Genomic DNA, 22,335 nt, shown 5'->3' on the forward strand with positions numbered 1-22,335 from the left:
GTGACTGTCTACCTGCGGCTACAGCTCTCCCCTACAGCTGCGCTCTCTGGATTCCAGGAAACTTTGCCCTGCCCTCCCTCCTTCCTTCACATCTAGGGGTAATGCCAGCTCCTATTGTTGCTAGCTCCAGGGTACACCAGTAGCCTTTTATTGGGTTTCCTGAACCTTGCTCACAACTTTATAAATAGTACCTTTATTAAGCTTTCCTCGGATTCTTGTGCTCTTGACTCACACTGGAACCTAGGACATCTAATGTAGTAAAAACAGCAGAACACTTTTTTTTTTTTAAATCACAGTTTTTCACTCATATTTTCCCCAGTGAAATGTTAAATCCTTGAGGACAGAAACTATCCTATTCATGTTTCTATTCTCGTAACATAAGGTAAGTAGGGTTTGCTACCGTTGTATTAGTGTTATATGTAATGATGCCACCTGAATCCTTAAGAATTGTTTAAATTATGTTTGATAGGAAAATTTATCAAAACTAGGGTGTGTGTGTGCCCATCTTAGTGCTTGTAGGTAATAAGTTTCACTTTGTTGGATAATTCCGTTCCCTGGGACCAAAGAGAGACTTTTAAGAAGAGTTGGGTAAGGATGCCTGGGTGGCTCAGTTGTTAAGCGTCTGCCTTCGGCCCAGGTCATGATCCCAGGGTCCTGGGATCGAGCCCCGTATCAGGCTCCCTGCTCCGCGGGAAGCCTGCTTCTCCCTCTCCCACTCCCCCTGCTTGTGTTCCTTCTCTCGCTGTGTCTCTCTCTGTCAAATAAATAAATAAAATTAAAAAAAAAAAAGTTATAGAAAAAAAGAGTTGGGTACAGCTTTATTACTCGTTTTTCCCATGGAGACTCCTAGACAATGGTTTCCTGATTTTACCAATTCCAATTGTTTAAGAACTAGAAAGACACTGTATACTAAAAACATAAATTTTTAACAAATAAAGATGATACCAGTATCCTTTTTTCCCTGCAACTTAAAAGGTGGTTGTAATTTATTAAGGTTACCAGCTAAGTTACTAACTTATGTTTGTATAACATTTTAAAGGTGATTATATTTGGTTATATACATTCTCAAGATCATCAGTGTGATTGTTTTCCTACCAATTTTTGGTTTTATTTTTGCATTTTGTTATTGATGTTTTCTTTTGATCTAAAGAATATTTTATCTTTAATCTTCACATGTTTAATTATACTTCTATTGTTTTGTGACTTGTTCTTTTCTTTTTTTTTTTTTCTTTTTGACCTTGACTTCTTTCTTGCTATTTCCTTGGAACCTTAAACATAGGCTGTGTGGCCTTGAGGTGGAGTTTTAATAAAAGCTTTGCTGAGTAGTCATTTGGTATAAAATCCCAACCAAATCCATTAATAGAAAAAAGAAAGCAATATCTTTTCAAGGTTAACTTTCTTTGTGGTTGTTCCCACGAATAACACACACTCATTACATTCATTTAAGTATTATTGCCTGCCTATTATAATTTAAGGTCCATATTTCTGATAAGGACAACCAAAAAAATCCCTGAGTTTAAGAGCAGATTATCAAGGAATTTATTCATTAGTGACAAATTCCTATACCATGGAATTTTGCTTGTATAAAATCGCTGATAATACTCCAAGGAAAATGTCCAGGAATACCCTCTTAATTGGATAGTTGGTTGTGTTTTAACTAAAATGACAATGGCATAGCTGCCTTCTTTTTCTTCTTTTTAAATTTTTGACATTACTAAATAGTCTCACGACCTAACTAAATATACGGGGGTTTTGGGCGCCTGGGTGGCTCAGTTGGTTAAGCGACTGCCTTTGGCTCGGGTCATGGTCCTGGAGTCCCGGGATCGAGTCCCACATCGGGCTCCCTGCTCGACGGGGAGTCTGCTTCTCCCTCTGACCCTCTTCCCTCCCATGCTTTCTCTCATTCTCTCTCTCTCAAATAAATAAATAAAAACTTAAAAAAATAAAAAAATAAATAAATAAATAAATATACGGGGGTTTTTAAAGAGATAAACATGGGGCACCTGGGTGGCTCAGTCGGTTAAGCATCTGCCTTCGGCTCAGGTCATGATCCCAGGGTCCTGGGAATCCCTGCTCAGCAGGGAGTCTGCTTTTCCCTTTGCCCCTCCCCCTGCGTGTGCAACACGCATCCTCTCTCTGTCAAATAAATAAATAAAATCTTTTTAAAAAAATAAAGAGGTAAATATCACATTCTTTAAAGCACTTTTATTTTGTGGGGTTTAAAATTAATTTAATAACTTCATTTGGAAACTGAATAAGCCCTTAAAATCTGTGGGACTTGTAGCCGCTCTCATTCATTGGAGAACTAGTCATCAGGGTATCACCAGTAACTATGTATACAGTCCCCATTACCTCTCTTCTACTCTAACCAGTAAATTACTACTACTTGTGAAGTTGTTATCCATTTGGAAACTCACAATCGTAACAGTGGTAGGAAATAGTGAAATAATGAAAAGTAACAAGCACTGACTTGAATAATTTTACCTTTCTGAAAGTTTCCTAAACTTTTATGAGACAGACAACCGAACTTAAACCTCCGCTTTCCTGGGAAAGATGATAGTCTCCCTGAAATCCCTGTGTTGAGAACAAGGAGAGGGATGAGGGCTGACAAGAGGGGTCTGAAGGCCACCCCTTGTTCATTGAGAAGCTGTGTCCTTCGCATCAGGGAAGACTGCCTCCTCCGGCCATCTCTTAGCTCACTGGCCTTGTGCACCTTAATTTATTTTGGCCCTCAAGATAGCAAGAGGTTTACCGTATTATTTGTTTTCAAGCTCTGCCAGGGAGCACTCGGGTTTCTTGGCGTCTCCTCCAGAGTCCCTCCGTGGGTGGAATGGGAGGCCCAGTGGGAGCGCTTTTGTCTTGTGATTGTCTCTCAGTTTTCTCCGTAAAGGGTTGTATAGTTTTCAAAAATGTGATCACCTCTAAGATCCCTTCTAGCTGTGGAAAAGCTCATTATTCTATTTGTAGTCTTTTTTTCTTCATTTCTTTTCTGGGAGCGGGAGGCTTTTAGTCAATCGGGGTGAAAGCTAACCCTCTGAATACAGTTGAGAGGGAAAAGTGCTGAGTTCATGTTTGGATCGGGAAGGTCTGGGTGAATCAACTCATGTAAGAGTATCACTTTCCTTAAAAAGGGAGGGGGGAATATACATAGGATGTGAGCCCTAGAAGAAAATCCCCAAATTTGGACAAAAGTTTGGAATTGGCAGCAGTGAGCTATTTAAGAGAACTCATGAAAAGTTTAAAAAAAAAAAAAACTTACTAAAGAGTACATTTGGGCTGTTTTGTTCTTTTTTAATTTGAGATGATCATTGTAAATCAGTTGCCTTGTATTTCACATATAGATAATATACCCTATTACTTGCTTTGGGCAAACTTTTTTAAGCTTTCAGGAGTCTATAAATTACAGTAAATTGGTGGTATTGCTATTTCATGATACATTGCTTCAAAAGTTATTCATGGCTATTTTGAAATGAATTGTCCATGTAAAGAGAAAACCATAAAAGCCACTTAAATTATAGTTTCTATTGTCTATGGAATACCCAAACAAGCTTCTATATTAAAACTAAATAGGTCAATTTTCTAGCTATTTATAGAGACCTAATTTTTTTTTTTTGTCTTATTGGGATGAGAACAAGCGAAGTAGCAGTTATTCTTGGATCTCACATTTAGCAAATCCTCACACATTCTGTCTCTACATAGTATAATTGATTAATAGCACCAAATCCAGGGTCAGGCAGCCTGGATTACAAATTCTGGCTATGTGACCTTGAGCAAGTCATTTTACCTCTCTGTCACTATTTCCTTATCTATAGTAGAAATAATTATGTTTCTTTCCTTGTAGTATTGTTGTGGAGAGTAAATGATTTAATAGGTGATGCACTTGGTACAATCCCTAACCTATAGTTGGCATAGTTTGTATATTAACCATTATTATAATATTGAGCAAGGTCAGAGATTTTAATCCTTAATGAAAATCCAACCTGTGATGAAGAGAGTCTACGTGCTCAGGTAAGTAGAAAGGTATAGTTGGGGAAATGAGTTCAAGAAAAAATCTGGCAGCTTTCTATGAAAAGAATTGATACAAAGAGACACTGGAGTCTCAGGGACCAGTTAGGATGCTATATTCCAGGCAAGAGGTAAAAATGTCCTGAACTGTCTCAGTCCATTCAGACTTCTGTAACAAAAGTACCGTAGACTGGGTGGCTTATAAACAACAGAAATTTATTTCTCATTGTTCTGGAGGCTAGAAGTCCAAGATGAAGGCAAGTCTGGTGTCTGGTGAGACCCACTTCTTGGTTCATAGATGGCTATTTTCTCTGTGCTCCCATATGGTGGAAGGGATGAGAGATCTCTTTGGAGGCCCTTTTAGAAGAACACTAACCCCATTTATGAGTTAAAAGCTCCACCCTCGTGACCTCATCACCTCCCAAAGGCCCCACTTCCTAGTACACATTTGGGGTTAGGATTTCAACATACAAATTTGAGGGGGAGTACACAAACATTCACTCAATTGCAGTGACCACTGTGGTGTTGATAGAAGAAGGAAATGATGTGTGAGAGGTTACAGGTGTACAAGGAGCTTCAGGGGGAAAGAATACACTAACCGACTTTCAAACTGGGGCACCAGCCTTACGGATATAACATACACAGGGTTGTTCTTTGGTTCCTGAACAGTTTCTATATACTGAGAATTAAGGAATGCAAAATTTAAAAGACTAATAAAGATTAAATGCGATCATATCATTATGCATTATTATATAATTAATAGCTAATCGTCATCATAAAGAAGCATGTAGGTAAGAATAAGATCTTTTAAAGAACTTTCCTCCACTTAAGAAAAATATATCCTATTGTTCTGATTCTTTCATTCAGATTCCTACATTATATTGTGTCAGGATAGAGATTTGTTATTCTTAGATTCTCGTCTTATATCCCAAGACTGTTGATGTAGTGATGGGAGGAACGCAGACATAAACCTGTTGAGAATTAAACCATCACCTTCTGCATTTGATCCAGCATGCTGTATATCTAAAAATATATATGTAATTATTCAGAGTTGCAAATAATGTTAGTCTGTTATTTCATAAGCATTTTTATTATTTCCAGGTCCGATGGATGATGTACTGGATTGTTTTTGCTCTCTATACTGTGATTGAAACAGTAACAGATCAAACAGTCGCTTGGTAAGTTCTAGCACTGAGAAAGGGCCAGACTATAGACTCCTTATCAGGTGCCCTGAGTTCTTACCCTGCTCTTGCTGGTAACCAAGTGAATTTGATCAAGTTACCTAATTTCCAGTGTTTCATTTTCTTCATCTGGTTTCCCTGTAAGAACATTACTTTCCTTACAGGTCCCACTCAGATAAAGGCAGCTCATTCTTCTCCCCGGGTGTCGCTCCCTGCCTTCCTCCCACACAGGTCCCAGTATCTTGGAATAGAAAAACTTGGTAGTCATTATCCTTTTTCCACACGATGACTTCAGGCTATTTTTCTTTATCACTTCCTAAATGACTCCCCCTCTGAAGCCCACAGCATCTGGTTCTAGCACTCCCTCCCCATCCTTAAAACTCTCAACTACAAACATTCAGACCAGATGACGTCAGCATCCACGTGGACGCCCACTCACCACCAGCTCCTTGGCTGCTCTGTTCCAAATAGCTGAGACAAAATTAAAACATGTTTATATCCTCAAGGATTTAACATTTTACCAAGAAGTAATACCAAATGGAACAACTTGAATCTCCTTGTGCCATATTTCACTGGTGCATTTCCATCTAGACCTTACCATCACTTGGAGAAGTCCTTCTTTTAAAATCTTTAAGCTTGGGGCACCTGGGTGGCTCAGTTGGTTAATCTACTGCCTTCGGCTCAGGTCATGATCCTGGAGTCCCAGGATCGAGCCCCACATCGGGCTCCCTGCTCAGCAGGGAGTCTGCTTCTCCCTCTGACCTCTTGTGTTCTCTCTCTCATTCTCTCTCTCTCTCTCAAATAAATAAATAAAATCTTTAAAAAAATAAAATAAATAAAATCTTTAAACTTAATACTTTGCTTCTTTACCTGGGCTCCCAAAGGCAGCCCCCCAGAACATCAGTCAGTTGCTCATATAGGTATCAATTTGAACCTCCCCATTCCCTTTACTTGCTGCCTCCATGCCCTCCTGCATCTGTTTCAGACACTTGCTGTTCTCTCTTTAAACTGTCTTTCTGGCTTTGCTCTTCTCATCATACTCTCACAGTACATTAAGTCATGTTGGATTGCTAGAAAAAATAGAGAAGTCATCAGACTTAAATGTTCTTAACACTTGCCCTCATTTATGAACTTCTGTGTCTGCACCCATCTTTCTCTTCTGATTTGAAACAAAACTTGTCCTTGCTGTATCCCAAAGCTCATTCATTTTCCTGTTAAGTGTTTGGTGTAGAGTTTTGGGGAAGGGTTTTTTATTTGGTTTTACGGGGCAGAACATATTTCAAACTATGCTAGGTCTCTTTTAAGTTTCAAGGTTCTCTCTTTTTTTTTTATTTATTTGACAGAGAGAGACATAGCAAGAGCAGGAACACAAGCAGGGGGAGTAGGAGAGGGAGAAGCAGGCCTCCCGCAGAGCAGGGAGCCCGATGTGAAACTCGATCCCAGGATCCCGGGATCATGACCCGAGCCGAAGGCAGACACTTAACAACTGAGCCACCCAGGCGCCCTCAAGGTTCTCTTTTTAAAGACCTCATTTTTTCCTGATCACAGATGTAGCATATATACATTATTAAAAAACAAATAATGTAGAAAAAGTTTACCAGGAACAGTGGAAGTCCAGAAACTCCTCTGTAATTGCACCAGGCAAAGACCCTTTGTTGACTCCACAGCAGTCATTCCTTATCGCCCTGTACCCCTCTGCCTCATCAGGAGAGCCCAGATTTGTTCACATATCACGTATCTTAATAATTCCTGGCTCAAGAATGCTAGTCCCCTACTGTATATTAGTTCACTTTTGCTGTGGCAATAGACAACCCTTTTAACCACGGTGAGTTAGAAAAATAAACACATATTTCTTGCTCAGGTTATTTAAGGGGAAAGGTTGGCTGCAGCTTTGCCGGGCTCAGCTCAGTTTTAAGTGTCTTCTCATTTCAGGACCAAGACTGAAGAAGCAGCTGTTCTCATGGCAGAAAGTAAAAATTTAAAGCAAGAGGTTGGGGGTGTCGGGGTGAGGAAGTCAAGGGGCATTTAAAGCTTCTACGTGCATGGGGTATGTCAGACTCACGTGATGTTGGCCAAAGCAAGTCACATGTCTACACCCGCAGTCATTGCTCAAGGAAGTGTACTCAGCCTACAGGGAGAGAGAGCACTGCAGAGTCACATGGAAAGGGGTGTGCGTGGGTGGATAACGCTCATTCCCAGTCTACCACATGGGAATTCCATTCCCCTTACAAGTGAATCATTGTCTGCCCAGCATCGCATTTCCGGCCAAATGAGATTGGAAGGGAAGTTCTTGGGGGGCTTCTGAGAAAGAGGAGATGTGTTCATGGGGTAACTTTGTGCCCTTGGAGCATGTAAAGCTGAGTCCTGGTGCCTGGAGAGATGTCAGGTACTGACATGCGGAAGGGTCGGGGGTGCCCCTCACCTCCCTGGGTACGTGCTATTAATGTTCTCTCCGGACGGCTACCGTCCGTTGGCAGCTTGCCTGTGGTCTCTTCGACAGAAGAATCTTGTACTAGAAGTTGCTGAATCTCTGTAGGAATCAGGTTCCTCTTTGCTTAGAACTCATCTGTAGTGAATGAAATTAAGTCAATTCAAACATAGTTCTTTTGTTAATCACTCACTCTTACATGTGAAAACTTGGGTGATTGAACTTTCTTAAAAGCTTGTGTGCATGCGTGCATGCATGCCAGTGTGTGTGTGCACACAGACATGTGTATGAGATTTCCTCATTGTACTTTAGTTTCACCCGCAGTTTTTTCAAATTTGTTCTTGTTAGGTTCCCCCTGTACTATGAGCTTAAGATTGCCTTTGTCGTGTGGCTGCTCTCTCCCTATACCAAAGGAGCAAGTTTAATATATAGAAAATTCCTTCATCCACTTCTTTCTTCCAAGGAAAGGGTAAGATATATAAATTATTTCTATAAATCGCTTGTTAGAAATGTACATCATCACATGGTTTGCGCTATAAAACGAGTGAAACTATCATTTCATGGGGGAAGGTCGTCGTTTTGGTTTCTTGACACTACCTGTGAGTCTGTCTGTCTCTCCCCAGGAGATTGATGACTATATTGTCCAAGCCAAGGAGCGGGGCTACGAGACCGTGGTCAGCTTCGGCCGGCAAGGGCTGGCTTTCGCAGCCACTGCTGCAGTCACTGCAGCAGTGAAGGTAACTGTGCAGTTCTGTGTTTTACCCAGTGTCACATTAAAGCCAAGGGACAAGTCAGGTGGCTTTATATTCCGGATCATTATAAAATTTTGGCAGAATTTTGCTTTTGGCTTATTTTTGTAATGCTGGAAAGAACAAGGGGATAATTTAAAAAACATTTTAACGCATGTTTTTTGTAACGACTCAGTATTTTGAAAGTCTTAATTGATCACAAAATGAGAGCTAGTTAATATAGAAAGACATACCTGAAGATGTCATTTTGTCATAATTTTCCTACTTTATAACCTTAAAGTAAGGTTGAGTAAATCACCTTTAGTAAAGATGACCCATTCTTTCTTTCCCCGTCTCTGGTGTTTCTCTCTCTCTCCCTCTCTCTCTCTTTCTCTCTCGATGGCAATATCTTGGTAGGATTTCTGGCTTACTCCTGCACCCCTACTTCGACCAATTTGAGGTAACTGATTATTCATATAAGGCATGAAAAAATTCTGTTCTTAAAACTTGAGATTTTACTTAGCCAGTTACTAATGTCATGTGTTGTGTTTTGCAAGTGAAGTGTATGCCTTCTGTGAAAACTCACATTATGGCTTTTGGATTTCTTTGCATGTAGTATTTAATGTGGTTTATTTTAAATACCGTAGCATAATTGATTTTGGTGTGTAGTATATGGAAAGAAAACAGGCTTCAGATCCAGAAAATGCTGAGTGTGACTTTCTAAATAACTGTTGGTGATTTACTTAACCTCTGTGTTCCCCAGTTGCTTCTTGTATAACATGGGAGAATATTCCTGTATGTGAGAGGATATACAAAAGCACAGTGGTTGCCAAAATATAGTAGGACTTCAATGAACATTAATATACATGTCTCTCCCTCTCTCTCTTAAGTGAAAGTTTGAGTTTGTTGCTATTAAGTTAAATTGAGATTAAATAGCATTTCAGCTTTTGAGTTAAGCTTTTTCAGCTTGGTTATCTTGAACCAAAATACCAATGCCATGGGAATAAATATTCTAATTAAGTGGTGATTCTATATAATAGTAATGGTGAAGGGATGTCAAATGTTAAATGGGATTTCCAGAATGATCCTTAATTTTTCAGAGTGATCTTTGGCTCAAGTACAGTTAATATGATCAACAAAATTAAAAATCAAAATTATATTCAAATTATATACCCAGAAGTGTTGCATTAAGAATTAAGTGGAAACTTACTAACTGTGCAGCCCTAGCCATGTAAAACAACTGTATTATTAATGATTATTAACTATCAGCACTGTAGTGAAGTATAGTTTGCCTGTTACTTGGCTTTGAAAGGCTTTTTCTTTTATTAGTATAGATATAAACAAATACTAAATAGTAAAATTTTCATCTTATTGAAGGACTGTTTTCCATTTTTAAAAAAGTTGATTTGCTTTTTATTTCTTGCTTAATGAAAATACATGCCTGATTTCCACATGTACTATAAAAGAGCATCCAAGAGATCTAATATTCAACAAGTAGGAATTCTACAAGAGACCACAGATGGCAGTTATCAAAGAAATAATACAATTATATTTCCCAAAACTGAAGGACATGAGTCTCTAGATTGAAAAGGCCCACTAAGTACCCAGCACAATGAATGAAAAAAAAAAGACCGACTGTGAGCAAGATCATTGGAATATTCCAAAACACGAGAAAGAAGGAAAAAAATTTTAAGGATTCCAAAGATAAAAAGTACGTCACATTCAGATGATCAAGAATCAGAATGGCAATTAAATTTCTAAATAGTGACAATGGAAGCTTGAAGACCAAAGAATAATACCATCCATGAAAACATAATCATTTTCACCCTCAGATTCTTTAAAGAGTCAAGCTGTCAGTCATGTGTGAGTTTAGAATAAATCTTTTTTTTTTTTTTTTTTGAGGCATACAAAGTCACAAAATTGACCTCCTCTGTGTTCTTTTTCAGGGTAGATGTGCTCTGCCAAATTAGGGACTAGTCCATGAAAAAGGAAACCCACAGGATCTAGGAGACAGGGGGTCCAACACAGAAGGAAGGTGACAGGACTTCTTCCCAGGATGAACGTGCAAACGTGCAAGTCCAGAGTGCACCAGGCCAAAATGGGATGTGATGGGCACAGGGTGCCAGGACAGGGATCTCAGGGAAAAGCACAGGGAGGAGACTATCTAATAGGTTTAATCTGACGCAGGGATGATACTTAAACTAGTCAGTACATGCTCTGACCAGTCAGAAGACACACTACACACCATGAAAAATGTGCTGGAGGCAATGTTGAGACAGAAGGCAAAGGACAACTAATCAAATGAATACTTTAAAAATGGGGTAATTGTTAGCTCTGGAAAATAAAGTTATATAAGAAAGGAAATATAATAATGGAGCATGACTTGGCCCAGCAGCAAACAGCATGTACATCATAATCCTGAGAATATAGACTGTAGATTGAACAACTGTGATTTTGCTCTATCAGGAAAGTGGGGGAAGGAAAGAAGGAGTTGAAAGAGAGAAAATCCTCACCTGCCAGACAGGAAAGTAGAGGGTTTAATGGTGCCTGCAGGAGGGTGGACAGGAGAACAAGAAAGCTTATTGCTTTCTTTTGTTATAAAATTTAACTTTATTTGACTTCACAAATGAAGTGCAGTTGACCCTTGAACAATCAAGAGTTTCAACTTGTTGGATCCAATTAGATACCGATTTTCTTTCAATAAATACAGTACAGTACTGGATATATGTTATTTTCTCTTCCCTAAGATTTTCTCAGTAACATTTTCTTTAGCTTACTTTATTATAAGAGGACAGCATACAGTACATATGACATACAAAGTACATGTTAATCAAGTGTTATCAGTGCAGCTTCCAGTCACCAGTAGGCATATTAGTTAAATCTCAAGGGAGTCAAAACTTAGACACAGATTGTTACTGCCTGGTGAGTTGATGCCCTAACCCCCACGTTGTTCAGGGGTCAACTGGTACAGGTCTTATACCCCCCAAGAGGATGCTTTCTGAATTTTACATATTTAAAAGCATCATTCAATATGATTCTATGGCATAAAAACTAAAAATTAAATTTCAGCTTGAAACATTGCTTAGAAAATATGGACATTTTAGAACATTGTTCTGGGAAACAGAAAAGCATACAAATCCTGTTTTTCCTCCTCGCTTTTTTTTTTTTAAGATTTTATTTTTTTGACAGAGAGACAGCGAGAGAGGAAACACAAGCAGGGGGAGTGGGAGAGGGAGAGGGAGAAGCAGGCTTCCTGCTGAGCAGGGAGCCCAACATGGGGCTCGATCCCAGGACCCCGGGATCATGACCTGAGCCGAAGGCAGATACTTAATGACTGAGCCTCCTCCTCACTTTAACACTTAAAATGTCGTTTCTAGTCCTGCTACTCTGTGAGACACCTTCCTACATACCATGACCATTTCATGGGGTATTTTTTACTTGGACATACGGTTACTACTTCCAAACCCTCTTTGTGGGGACTCAGAAATCCCCACTATATTATCTTATCCTCATTCTCCTCTCTTTTATTTTTATTTTCTCCTTTGCTGTGATCAGCGTTTAGCATCCTGTGTTTTTGTTCAACATCGGTTTGTTTAATGCCTACTATATGGCAGGTGCCGGGCATGCAGCCGTGGGCAGGACAGACACAGTCCCTACTCTCACAGGCTGCTCTCTAGCTAAGTGTCTGTTTTCATTAACTGAAAATTGTATCTTGTCTTGGGTTGCTAAGAGCTTTCCCCCTGCCCTCCCATTATTAAAATAAGCATTAGCTCATAGAAATGCTTTCCTTCAGAAAGGCTGTAAAAGCATTTCTTCTTTGTGATTCATTGTTTGTTTTTATCCGTATATTTAGCATCATAAAACCACCTCCCCACTTCAAAGGCAGGAAATAGAGAACATAGGAATCATCTAAGTTACCACTGCAAATCCGACACATGTCCCATAATTTGAATTCATTTTGGAACTTTCCCTTTTCGTTTGTGATGTGGCGGTCCTTTTGTTATCAAGATCAGTGTGTGTGAGGTAGCCCTTGCCATCCTCAGCATGAACACAGTGTATGTTGGCTTCGGCCATCCTGGATTTTATTCATTAGAAATAGTCATTAAATATGCTGAACATAGCATTATGTTAACACTATTTGCCTCAAGTTGTACTGTGCCTACTTTCGTGTAAGTGAAATTAGTTTCATCTCTGGAGATGTCAAAGAAAGGCACTATGATGGAAGAAATCACTGAACCAGACACTTACACTAATGAGTAAATTGAAACTGATAGAGGAAATAGGTCAACTTTAAGGAGAAACTTCAAGAAAGCCAGTAGTAAAGCTTGAGAATTAAAGATTTTTACAACCTATAGTTTGTTAAAAATATCTTTCAGGCTAAAAATGACTGGACTCTTGGTTGTGACCTTTAAAGATCAGTAATACCCCTGACTAGGATTCCCAGGTTGAACCACCTGAGCATGTTAAAGATGAAAATAGGAATCTAATCAGAACATTTATTACACCCATAAAGCAATTTTCTGAAAATGTTACTCAGTTCTGTGACCTCATTACCACGCATCTGTTTGCAAGGTCAGTGTACAAGTTTATTTTGGCTGAGCAAAGCATAAACATAGGAAGGACCTTCAAGGATTTTGCTGAGGATGTTCAACATTCCATAGCTTTCACATGAGAAATGCAGGTGGCTTTTTACAGATGAGCAACACAGATAAAGGACAGAGGAAGAAAAGTACTGTTAGTCATATTAACCATCTCTGAATTTTCTCTGGCAGCCTTTTCTTGATGAAAGCAGATACTGTTTAAAAAAAAAAAATCAATTATCACAGAAATTAGAGCCTTACAGGTAAAATTGCTAAAATCCAATAGACTATAAATGACGATGACTAGGTCAAAATCCTGACATCTTGCTGTCTGCTTTAATAGCTTTCTGTTTGTGAAAGGATTTGAGGATATTCAGCTGCTTTGTATCATGCGTTTGTCCAGACAATGGAAAGAAGGGTCATACTATTTTCCCTACAATCTAAGGAAGCAGACTGTTATAATGAATATTTAATTTACTAATAGTCTAGTTACCTGCATTTTCTAGCCCGATTCTGCCCTCATTAGTCATGAGATTTTTGGGCAGACCATCTGCATTGATATCTGTAAGTATTAATTTTCTCACCTATAAATCAAAGAAATTGATGTAAGCACCTGATTTCTAAAACCTCCTATAGCTCTGAAACAGTGGTTGGTCCTCACTGGGAGGGGATTTTTGCCCCCAAGGCAACATTTGGCAACATCTGGAGACATTTTGGGTCATCACAGCTGACAACAAGGGGCGTTGCTATTTGTGTCTAGGGGCTAGAAGTCAGGAATGCTGTGTAACATCCTACGATCCACAATGACCCAGCCCAAAACAGCAATAATGCTGAGACTGAGAAAGCTTCATCTAAAAAGTATGAGTCAGAAAAAGCTAAAAGGATCTATGAATATGTATAGACAGTGTTGGTGTGGTGGGCTACAAATGATTTTATTTTCTCCTTCATATTTTCCTCTGTTTACAAATGTCCTTTGATAAATATATATTGCTTTAATCTTAAAACCACTAAAATATATTATTCACTTAGTACAAATGCAGTCAGTTCCATTCTAGGCTTAATCAGATTAATTCTCAAATGTCCTTAGGGGAAAAGGAGATTTCCCTAAAATCTTGGAACTAACCTTTTCTGCATTTTAATGTAATATGTCAAAGATCAACAAGAAATAGAGCTTAATGGCTATTCATTATTGAACAGTATAGTAAAAATTTTTCTGTAGGAGATTGGTTGTAAGATTACAAAGACTGCTGATTATGTTTTTAAGTTCCTTTTTTTTTAAGATTTATTTATTTTTATTTGAGAGAAAGAAAGAGCGTTCCAGGAGAGGGGGATTTCTCAAGTAGACTCCCCACTGAGAGATCATGACCTGAGCCAAAATCAACAGTTGGAGGCTTAACGGACTGAGCCACCTAGACACCCCTGTTTTTTAAACTCTTAATTAAAAATATGAAGAGAATAGGTTGAAAGCTTTTTGTTTTTAAAGATTTTATACATTTATTTGAGAGAAAGAGCGAGAGAGAGAGAACAAGCAGGGGAGGAGAGGGAGAAGCAGACTCCCCGCTGAGCATGGAGCCCAGCCTGGGCCTCAGTTCCAGGACCCAGAGATCATGACCTGAGCCAAAGGCAGACACTTAACTGACTGAGCCACCCAGGAGCCCCAGTTGAACGTTTTATCCTAAAATGCTGATAGGCATGGTAAATTCCCCTTATTTAACACAAAATATAATAATTTTAACGTAGCGTTTACCCAGGAAATTAAGTATTTAAACAAAGGCAGAATTCTTTGAGAGTAACAGAGTTAGAATTAGTCATACATACAAGCTCCCTTTTCTCAGCTGAAGAATCTTTCCCAGAGCATGAATGTGTTAGATCTGAACCCAAGGGCCCAACCCAGTCAGCTCCTACAAGTGTTCCCATTTTATTTTTTTGTTTTTTTCTTAAAGATTTTATTTATTTATTTGACAGAAAGAGACACAGCGAGAGAGGGAACACAAGCAGGGGGAGTGTGAGAGGGAGAAGCAGGCTTCCTGCCGAGCAGGGAGCCCAATGCGGGGCTCGATCCCAGGACCCTGGGATCATGACCTGAGCCGAAGGCAGATGCTTAATGACTGAGCCACCCAGGCACCCCAAGTGTTCCCATTTTAAATGGATGTCTGGGCCTATCCAAATTCAAACCCTAAGAACTGAGTCACCTGAAGGGTTTAGGAAACTCCTGCTAGTGAGGATCAGTTTTAATGTAAAATATTCTACAAAATAGTTTTTAATTACTTTGATTTTTGTGTTCTTATCATAATCTTTCTGTTATTTTCTCTTTGATTTTTAGGATCAATTTTAACATAACCAGTGTGCCTACAATTCTGTAGAGAATGGAATCTAAAATCTGGAATATTGACTTACCTTGTAGATGGGAACTCCCTTCCTCCTTATTGACTAATGACCAAAAGTGCTGTTTCCACATATCTTTTCCTCTTCGAACTAGAACCTTTCTGCGTTTTTCTTATACTTTTGGCTTCATAGTATATAAACCAAATAGAAGAAAATAAATAAAGCATTATTAATTTAAACAAAACCTCAATACATTTTAGCATTGTTACTGACAAGTGACTATAATGCCCTACTTGTGCCCTCAAAATAGAGAAACAGTGTTTCTTTTGATTATGGGAGTAGGGAATTGGATACAGGAGAAATGAGCAGGAAACAGATCAGAAATTCTTACAGTGCACACATTACAATTAAAACTTCACTGTAAAAATAGAAAATGTTCACTTGGAGAGTTGTAGCCAGGCATTGGAAGAAATGAAAGGAAATCAGGATCTCATCCAGTTTATAATAAACAGTATTCAAATCTAAAAAAACAAAAACTTCACTATACCATCTATCTGTAATTCTAATTTTGTAATATTGAAAAAATTGTTGAGAAAAAGAATAAAATCACCCATCCCATCTGCCTCAACATCATACTGTTTTCATTTTTGCATATTCTCCCTGTCTGCTTAAACCATATTACATACTTACAACCATATTGTGGATATGATTTAGAATTCTGAGGTCGGCGGCGGGGGGTTTCCACTTAACATTTTATTTTAAACATAATTTCTTTGTTAATGGGCTTTTTGTGCTGAAGATATAAAAATTGGAGGGAATAGGTCTGCCTTTAAATGTGATTATTTTATAATTACCCTTCTTTAAAGTGGTCACATTGGTCACTTTAAAGTGGTTACAGACTTAGAATTTATGTAATGTTTTTGAAGTTCTCAATACTGTATTAATTCTCCCTCTTCCCACATTCATTCTATTCTGGACCCATAAGAAAATATACAGTGGAAAACCCACTTTTTTGAGGTGGTAATGGCTGTTGAAGTGTTGGGAGTCCTCAAAGAGTGTACACAGCCCCCTTTTGCTTTTCCCTATGGTACTTGGCCTTCCTTGAAGCCTTGAGGATATTGATAATACTTGGGGCTATAGGGTTGGTTATTCAAGAGCTCTGTTAAAATCCAGATACCTTAGGGTTGGTCAATGCTCACCTTTAATCAACCTGAAGCAAATCCCTGGTGGATGGTGTGGTCTACCTGTGTGAACCCATGATCACACCTGCAGTTCCCTGCCCAGCCTCTGCTTCTGCAGTCCAGTGTCTATGGAGAACTTTCGAGCAGTCAAGAGCAATGAAAAAGAAGAGGCATCAAAAGAACATTTAGTTTACTTATTATATGCTCACTATCAGGGCCATACCAGTCAGTAAACTAGGAGAATGGAAGAAGCCTAAAATTAGTCACTCTCCTTTAGTTTCTGAAATGCCTTCTCTGTAGACAGGGTATACACAGCACAACAGTAGAACTGACAAGAATGTGTGAGTTCATTTGTGAGGTATGCTCTAAGTAATTTGTGGATCGTACTCATTAAAGATACCAAAGTTTGTAGATGATACAGTGCTAGATTGATTCAGTGGCAGTTTGACTTATTTGCATTCTGAGATGTTCCTCCTTGAGTGGGAGGGTTTGGCAGTCACAGCCCACCTTGGAAATTGCACCTGAGTCTTGTAGCGGGCATCACAGATGTGTATGCCAGTTGTCTTCTGTTTGGCAGTAGGTAAGAAGTCAAGAATTACTGGGAGAGGGCACAGAAATACAAAGGTGGGATAAAGAGAATGACCGTTCTGAGAAAACAAAGGGTCTGTTTCAGATGTGCGCTGGTCACTTCCTTCTAGTGCATCTCTGATGTCTTCTCTCCCCTATATCTTTTAAATGGTATCTGATTAAAAGGAAGAAAGTATAATGGATTAAACCATGACAAGAATGTTTAAAGACAGGGGTGCCTGGGTGGCTCAGTCGTTAAGCATCTGCCTCCGGCTCAGGTCATGATCTCGGGGTCCTGGGATCGAGCCCCACATCAGGCTCCCTGCCAGGCGGGAAGCCTGCTTCTCCCTCTCCCACTCCCCCTGCTTGTGTTCCCTCTTTCGCTGTGTCTCTCTTTGTCAAATAAATAAATAAAATCTTTAAAAAAAAATAAAAAATGTTTAAAGACATGTGGAACCCAATTATTTTTATTGAGAATATAGACCCTTTAACAGTTTCTTCTCACGATTTAAAAAAATGTAGAAATACAGAGCCTAAGTGGGGTATAGAAATGGCATTTGGTTTTGGGGCGCCTGGGTAGCTCAATCATTAAGTGTCTGCCTTTGGCTCAGGTCATGGTCCCCAGGTCCTGGGATTGCACCCTGCATCTGGCTCCTTGCTCGGCAGGGAGCCTGCTTCTCCCTCTCCCACTCCCCCAGCTTGTGTTCCCTCTCTCGCTGTATGTCTCTCTGTCAAATAAATAAAATCTTTAAAAAAAAATAAAAATGGCATTTGGTTTTAACATAATATGATATCACTAACTCAGAGTAGCTGAATCAAGATCTTTTTTCAGCGTAAAATACAGTAATGTCCAAATGTTTATAGTGCCTCAGGTTTTGAAATCTAGAAATTGAGATCTGCACCATTAGGGATGAGTTTCTATAGTACAATTCTAACTAGAGGCAATCATAAATTCACACATGTGAGAAGAAATAATAAGAGTAAAAAAACCTTTAGAAGAATATTTTTAAAACAGAAGAAATGAGTCATCTGTATGCTATGCAAATTTTTTAAGTCGGTAAATTTAGAAATTATTTTTTCCTTTATATTTGGGAAAGAAATGTAGTTAGGTCTATAAAGTTCAGAAATGTCCTTTTTGGAGCTGGGCAGTGATGAAAATTATTGAATTTTCTGCAGTGTTGGAAATGTTCTCTATCTGTGCTATCCAGTATCGTAGCCATTCACTACATGTGGCTATTGAGCATTGAAATGTGCAATTGAAGAACTAAATTGTTAATTTTTGTTAATTTTAGTTAATTTAAATTTAAATACCCACATGCGCCCAGTGTCTGTCATATTGTTAAGGCTTTAAAATGACTTAAAGTCGGGGCGCCTGGGTGGCTCAGTTGGTTAAGCGACTGCCTTCGGCTCAGGTCATGATCCTGGAGTGCCAGGATCGAGTCCCGCATCGGGCTCCCCGCTCAGCGGGGAGCCTGCTTCTCCCCCTAACCCTCCCCCCCTCTCGTGTACTCTCTCTCTCTCTCTCTCTCTCTCTCTCATTCTCACTCTCTCAAATAAACAAATAAATAAATAAATAAATAAATAAAATGACTTAAAGTCAGGGGTGCCTGGGTGGCTCAGTCAGTTAAGCATCTGACTTCTGCTCAGGTCATGATCTCCTAGGATTGTCCTGCATTGGGCCCGCAGTCAGCAGGAATCTGCTTCTCCCTTTTCCTCTACCCTTTCCCCTGCTCGTTCTCTCTCTCTCAAATAAATAAAATATTTAAAATAAATAAATAAAAAGACTTAAAGTCAAAATTGCATAGTAGTAGATATGCCTTGCCAGATAGTGAATTCATTAACTAAATATCATTTTGTGATTCTTTGGCTTTTTTTTTTTTTTTTGGTACCTTGTACTAAGTAGAGTCATTACCACTCCTGACTTAGCTTATCTTTATTTTTTTTTTTTTTACAGTAAGAACCACCTTTTTTATTCCAATTCTGAAGAAAGCTGTATTTAATGGTGAAGGAGAAGCTTAACTGGTGGTTTTACACTTTATATATTCACCATTCACCATCAATTATATTTTTATGCTAAATTAACTTGGTTATGAGAGATGATTTTCCTTATCTTCAATTTGAACTTCTTGATTAGGCTAATCCATTTGCAAATCTGCACCGTTTCAGCACCTCGCTGAAACCTTCACAAAGCTTCAGGTCACCCTGGTTCTGGGCACACTCCAGAAACTGTTTCTTCTCATAGTGGCATTGGCCAAACTACTGCTGCTCCTGGTATGCTGGCTGGGTTCCCTGAGGCTCCTGGTAAGTGATGTCAGGCCTTGAAGGCTCAGCATTGCCTCCTCCACTGAAGCCCCCAGTGATGGCATGACCTATCGTGTGCCCGACAGCAGAGTCCACAGCCACGCCAGCTGCAGTGGTTGCCATCTGGGCCATGAGCCCTGGCTGCCAGGGCACAGCAGCAGGTGAGCCAACAGCAGCTGGTGGAGCCGCTGCCGGAGGCTGAGCTGCTGGCGCTGGTCTAGGTGCCGCTCTCATCTGAGGTGCCCGGCTGGCCGGAGGGGCCATCTGGGAGGTGCGGCTCCGACTTCCACGCAGCATGGTGACTTGCAGAGCAGCTCAGGGTCTAGAAATCCGAGGTTCGGCCGAGACCCCAGCGCCTTCTGCCGACTTAGCTTATCTTAAAACAGTATGTCCTTGGGGTGCCTGGGTGGTTCAGTCCATTAAGCTACCAGTTCTTGGTTTCGGCTCAGGTCATGATCTTAGGCTTGTGAGATTGAGCCCTGCATCTGGCTCTGTGCTCAGCAGGGAGTCTGCTTGAGATTCCTTCCCCCTCCCTCTCTTTCTGCCCCTCCGCCCCCACACATGCTCTTTCTCTCTCTCTCTCTCTCAAATAAAATAAATAAAATCTAAAAAAAATTAAAACAGTATGTCTTTTACCTTAAAAACTTCTAAATCGGGCACATGGTTGCTCAATTAAGTAACTGCCTTCAGTTCAGGTCATGATCCTGGGGTCCTGGGATCGAGTTCCACATCGGGCTCCCCCTGCTCTATGGGGAGCCTGCTTCTCCCCCTGCTTGTGCTCTCTCTCTCTCTCTCTCTCTGTCAAATAAATAAATAAAATCTTTAAAAAATTTTTAAATTAAAAACGTCTAAATCGTAAGCCCCAAAGTGCCAGTTTTAGGAGAGAACAAAGCACGGATGCTGTCTACTCAGAGGGTACACTCGTCATACATTTTTTTTTTTTTTTACATTTAAAACAAATTACAAAGCTGAAATGTTGGGAGTGCAATGTACTGATGTCTAGAACTTACTTTGAAATGCATTTTAAAAGTGGGTTGATGGATGGTTAGATGGTAGATGTGTGATAAAATAAAGCAAACTATAAACAATCTAGGGCTGTTCACTGTGCTATTCTTCCAACTTTTCTGAAAATTTCATAAGAAAATCAGTCAGCCACATGATAAAATGTTGGGAGAAATTTAAATGTAAGCATATGAAATATTTTAAAGTCTTTTTTTTTTCTCGGATCTTTCACTTCTCTGTTAAATAGAGCCAAGGAGCAATAACCGAACGTTTACGAAGTTTTAGTATGCATGATCTAACAGCTATCCAAGGCGATGAGCCTGTGGGACAAAGACCATTCCAACCTCTACAAGAAACAAAAAAGAAAAGTAAATCAGTCTCCGGTGAATCAGCAGGTGTGCTTATTTGTTTGATATATTTTTCTTTCACAGTTGGAATTTTGAGTCCAGGTGGGTACTAAAATAATACATGGTAACTCTGAATCTGAGTAGACACGATTTACACTGATGTTTGTGAATTTACACTTAACTGGAGTTGTGTTTCTCTCAGTTTTCTCTAAAGTTAATGCTTGCCTTTTGTTGACTAGAGATCATCTAACTAAGAAAGTAACAGTAGCCTCTTGTGCCATCATGAGTTTTTAGAAGCCTTCGGTGTGGCCATGCCCACCTCCCCACCATTGGCACAAGTGATTAGTCCTCTTTCAACTCAAACTGTGTAGTGACATCTAAGGAGTCACTCTTTACTATTTTTTTTTTAAACACTCTTTACTGTAAATGCCATGAACAAATAAGGATATTGACTCAAGATAAAATGTTTGAAGTGGGTGACAAAGGATGACTCCGTTTGTAAATAGGATTACTGCAATAGGAAATATGTTGGAATAACATATTCTCATTCAAGAACTAACTTGTAGGTATTTCTAATGCAAATTAGGAGCGTGGCAGAGGTGATATGTTCTAAAACTTCAACAAATTATCTGATCTTAGAAATATACATAGGGCCGCCTGGGTGGCTCAGTCGGTTAAGCGTCTGCCTTCAACTCACGTCATGATCCCAGGGTCCTGGGATCGAGCCCCACGTTGGGCTCCCTGCTCAGTAGGAGCCTGATTCTCCCTCTCCTCCCAGCTTGTGCACTCTCTCACTATCTCTGTCACTATCTGTCTCTCAAATAAATAAATAAAATCTTAAAAAATACATATATACACATAAATAAAAAGTCATGGCTCCTTAGTCATTTTATCACATGTAAGAAAGTTTTAGTTCAAGGCTCAGCTAAAAATTAAGATCTTCACAACATTTCTTATTAATATATTGGTAAGTCCATAAGATACAAGGCTATTCGATTTTTTTTTTAAGTAGTTTTCTTTTGAGGGAGGTTAAAAATCGTCCTTTATATTGAAACCAATTTGAGAAGTAAAATAATAGTTCCTTCCTGTATAGAAAAAATAATGAACTTTCTTCTGAGTTCTCTCTAGAATGAATAACTTTACAAAGTGGGTGGCTGCTACGTAAGAGGTAGTAATTAAGCATTGGCCATTGATTAAGGTAGTAATATCTTTAAGAATGAGAACCACTGAACTTTGAACCATTATCCTCAATACATTAACGGTGTAAAAGTAGTTTCCAATATAGGCATTTTCTTAATATACGTTTAAAAATTAGGTATACTGATTTTGATTATGGGGTCTGCTGTATATATTTTGCTGAATTTGGACCAGTTATCTGAGTCCTTTACCAGCGGTTTATTAGTAATTATACTTTAGAATTGGCTAAGAATGGTATTCTGATATTTAAATGAAAAGATGATTATAAATATGAAAATCCATAGCTATCTTTATGATATTCATCTATTAAACTTAAAATGATGTGACTATTTTAAGATAGTAAGGTGCTATTTAGTTCTTCTGTTAAATTTTAAGCCATGAAAATTAAAATAACTGAAGATTAGAGAGCTATGAAGTAAGTAGTAGCAGTACAAAAAAAGGGACTTGTTCAAGTTATGAAATTAAAATTTTAATATGCATTACTTTGCCCAAG

At 39.1% G+C, this 22,335-nt stretch overlaps 1 protein-coding gene and 1 pseudogene across 2 annotated transcripts in view; one reads left to right on the top strand and one right to left on the bottom strand.

Annotated features, from left to right (window-relative positions):
* The window catches only part of REEP3 (receptor accessory protein 3), a 105,623-nt gene that overhangs the window by 72,064 nt on the left and 11,224 nt on the right, over positions 1-22,335 (top strand). For both annotated transcript variants that reach the window (XM_027590362.2, XM_027590368.2), the window contains exons 3-6: positions 5,107-5,183; positions 7,963-8,083; positions 8,238-8,351; positions 20,546-20,693. In XM_027590362.2, the coding sequence (XP_027446163.1) occupies positions 5,107-5,183; positions 7,963-8,083; positions 8,238-8,351; positions 20,546-20,693 (460 nt within the window). The remainder of the gene's footprint in view (positions 1-5,106; positions 5,184-7,962; positions 8,084-8,237; positions 8,352-20,545; positions 20,694-22,335) is intronic.
* LOC113920125 lies at positions 18,583-19,715 on the bottom strand (annotated as a pseudogene).

Source organism: Zalophus californianus, chromosome 15, assembly GCF_009762305.2.
Source record: "Zalophus californianus isolate mZalCal1 chromosome 15, mZalCal1.pri.v2, whole genome shotgun sequence".
NCBI lineage: Eukaryota > Metazoa > Chordata > Mammalia > Carnivora > Otariidae > Zalophus > Zalophus californianus.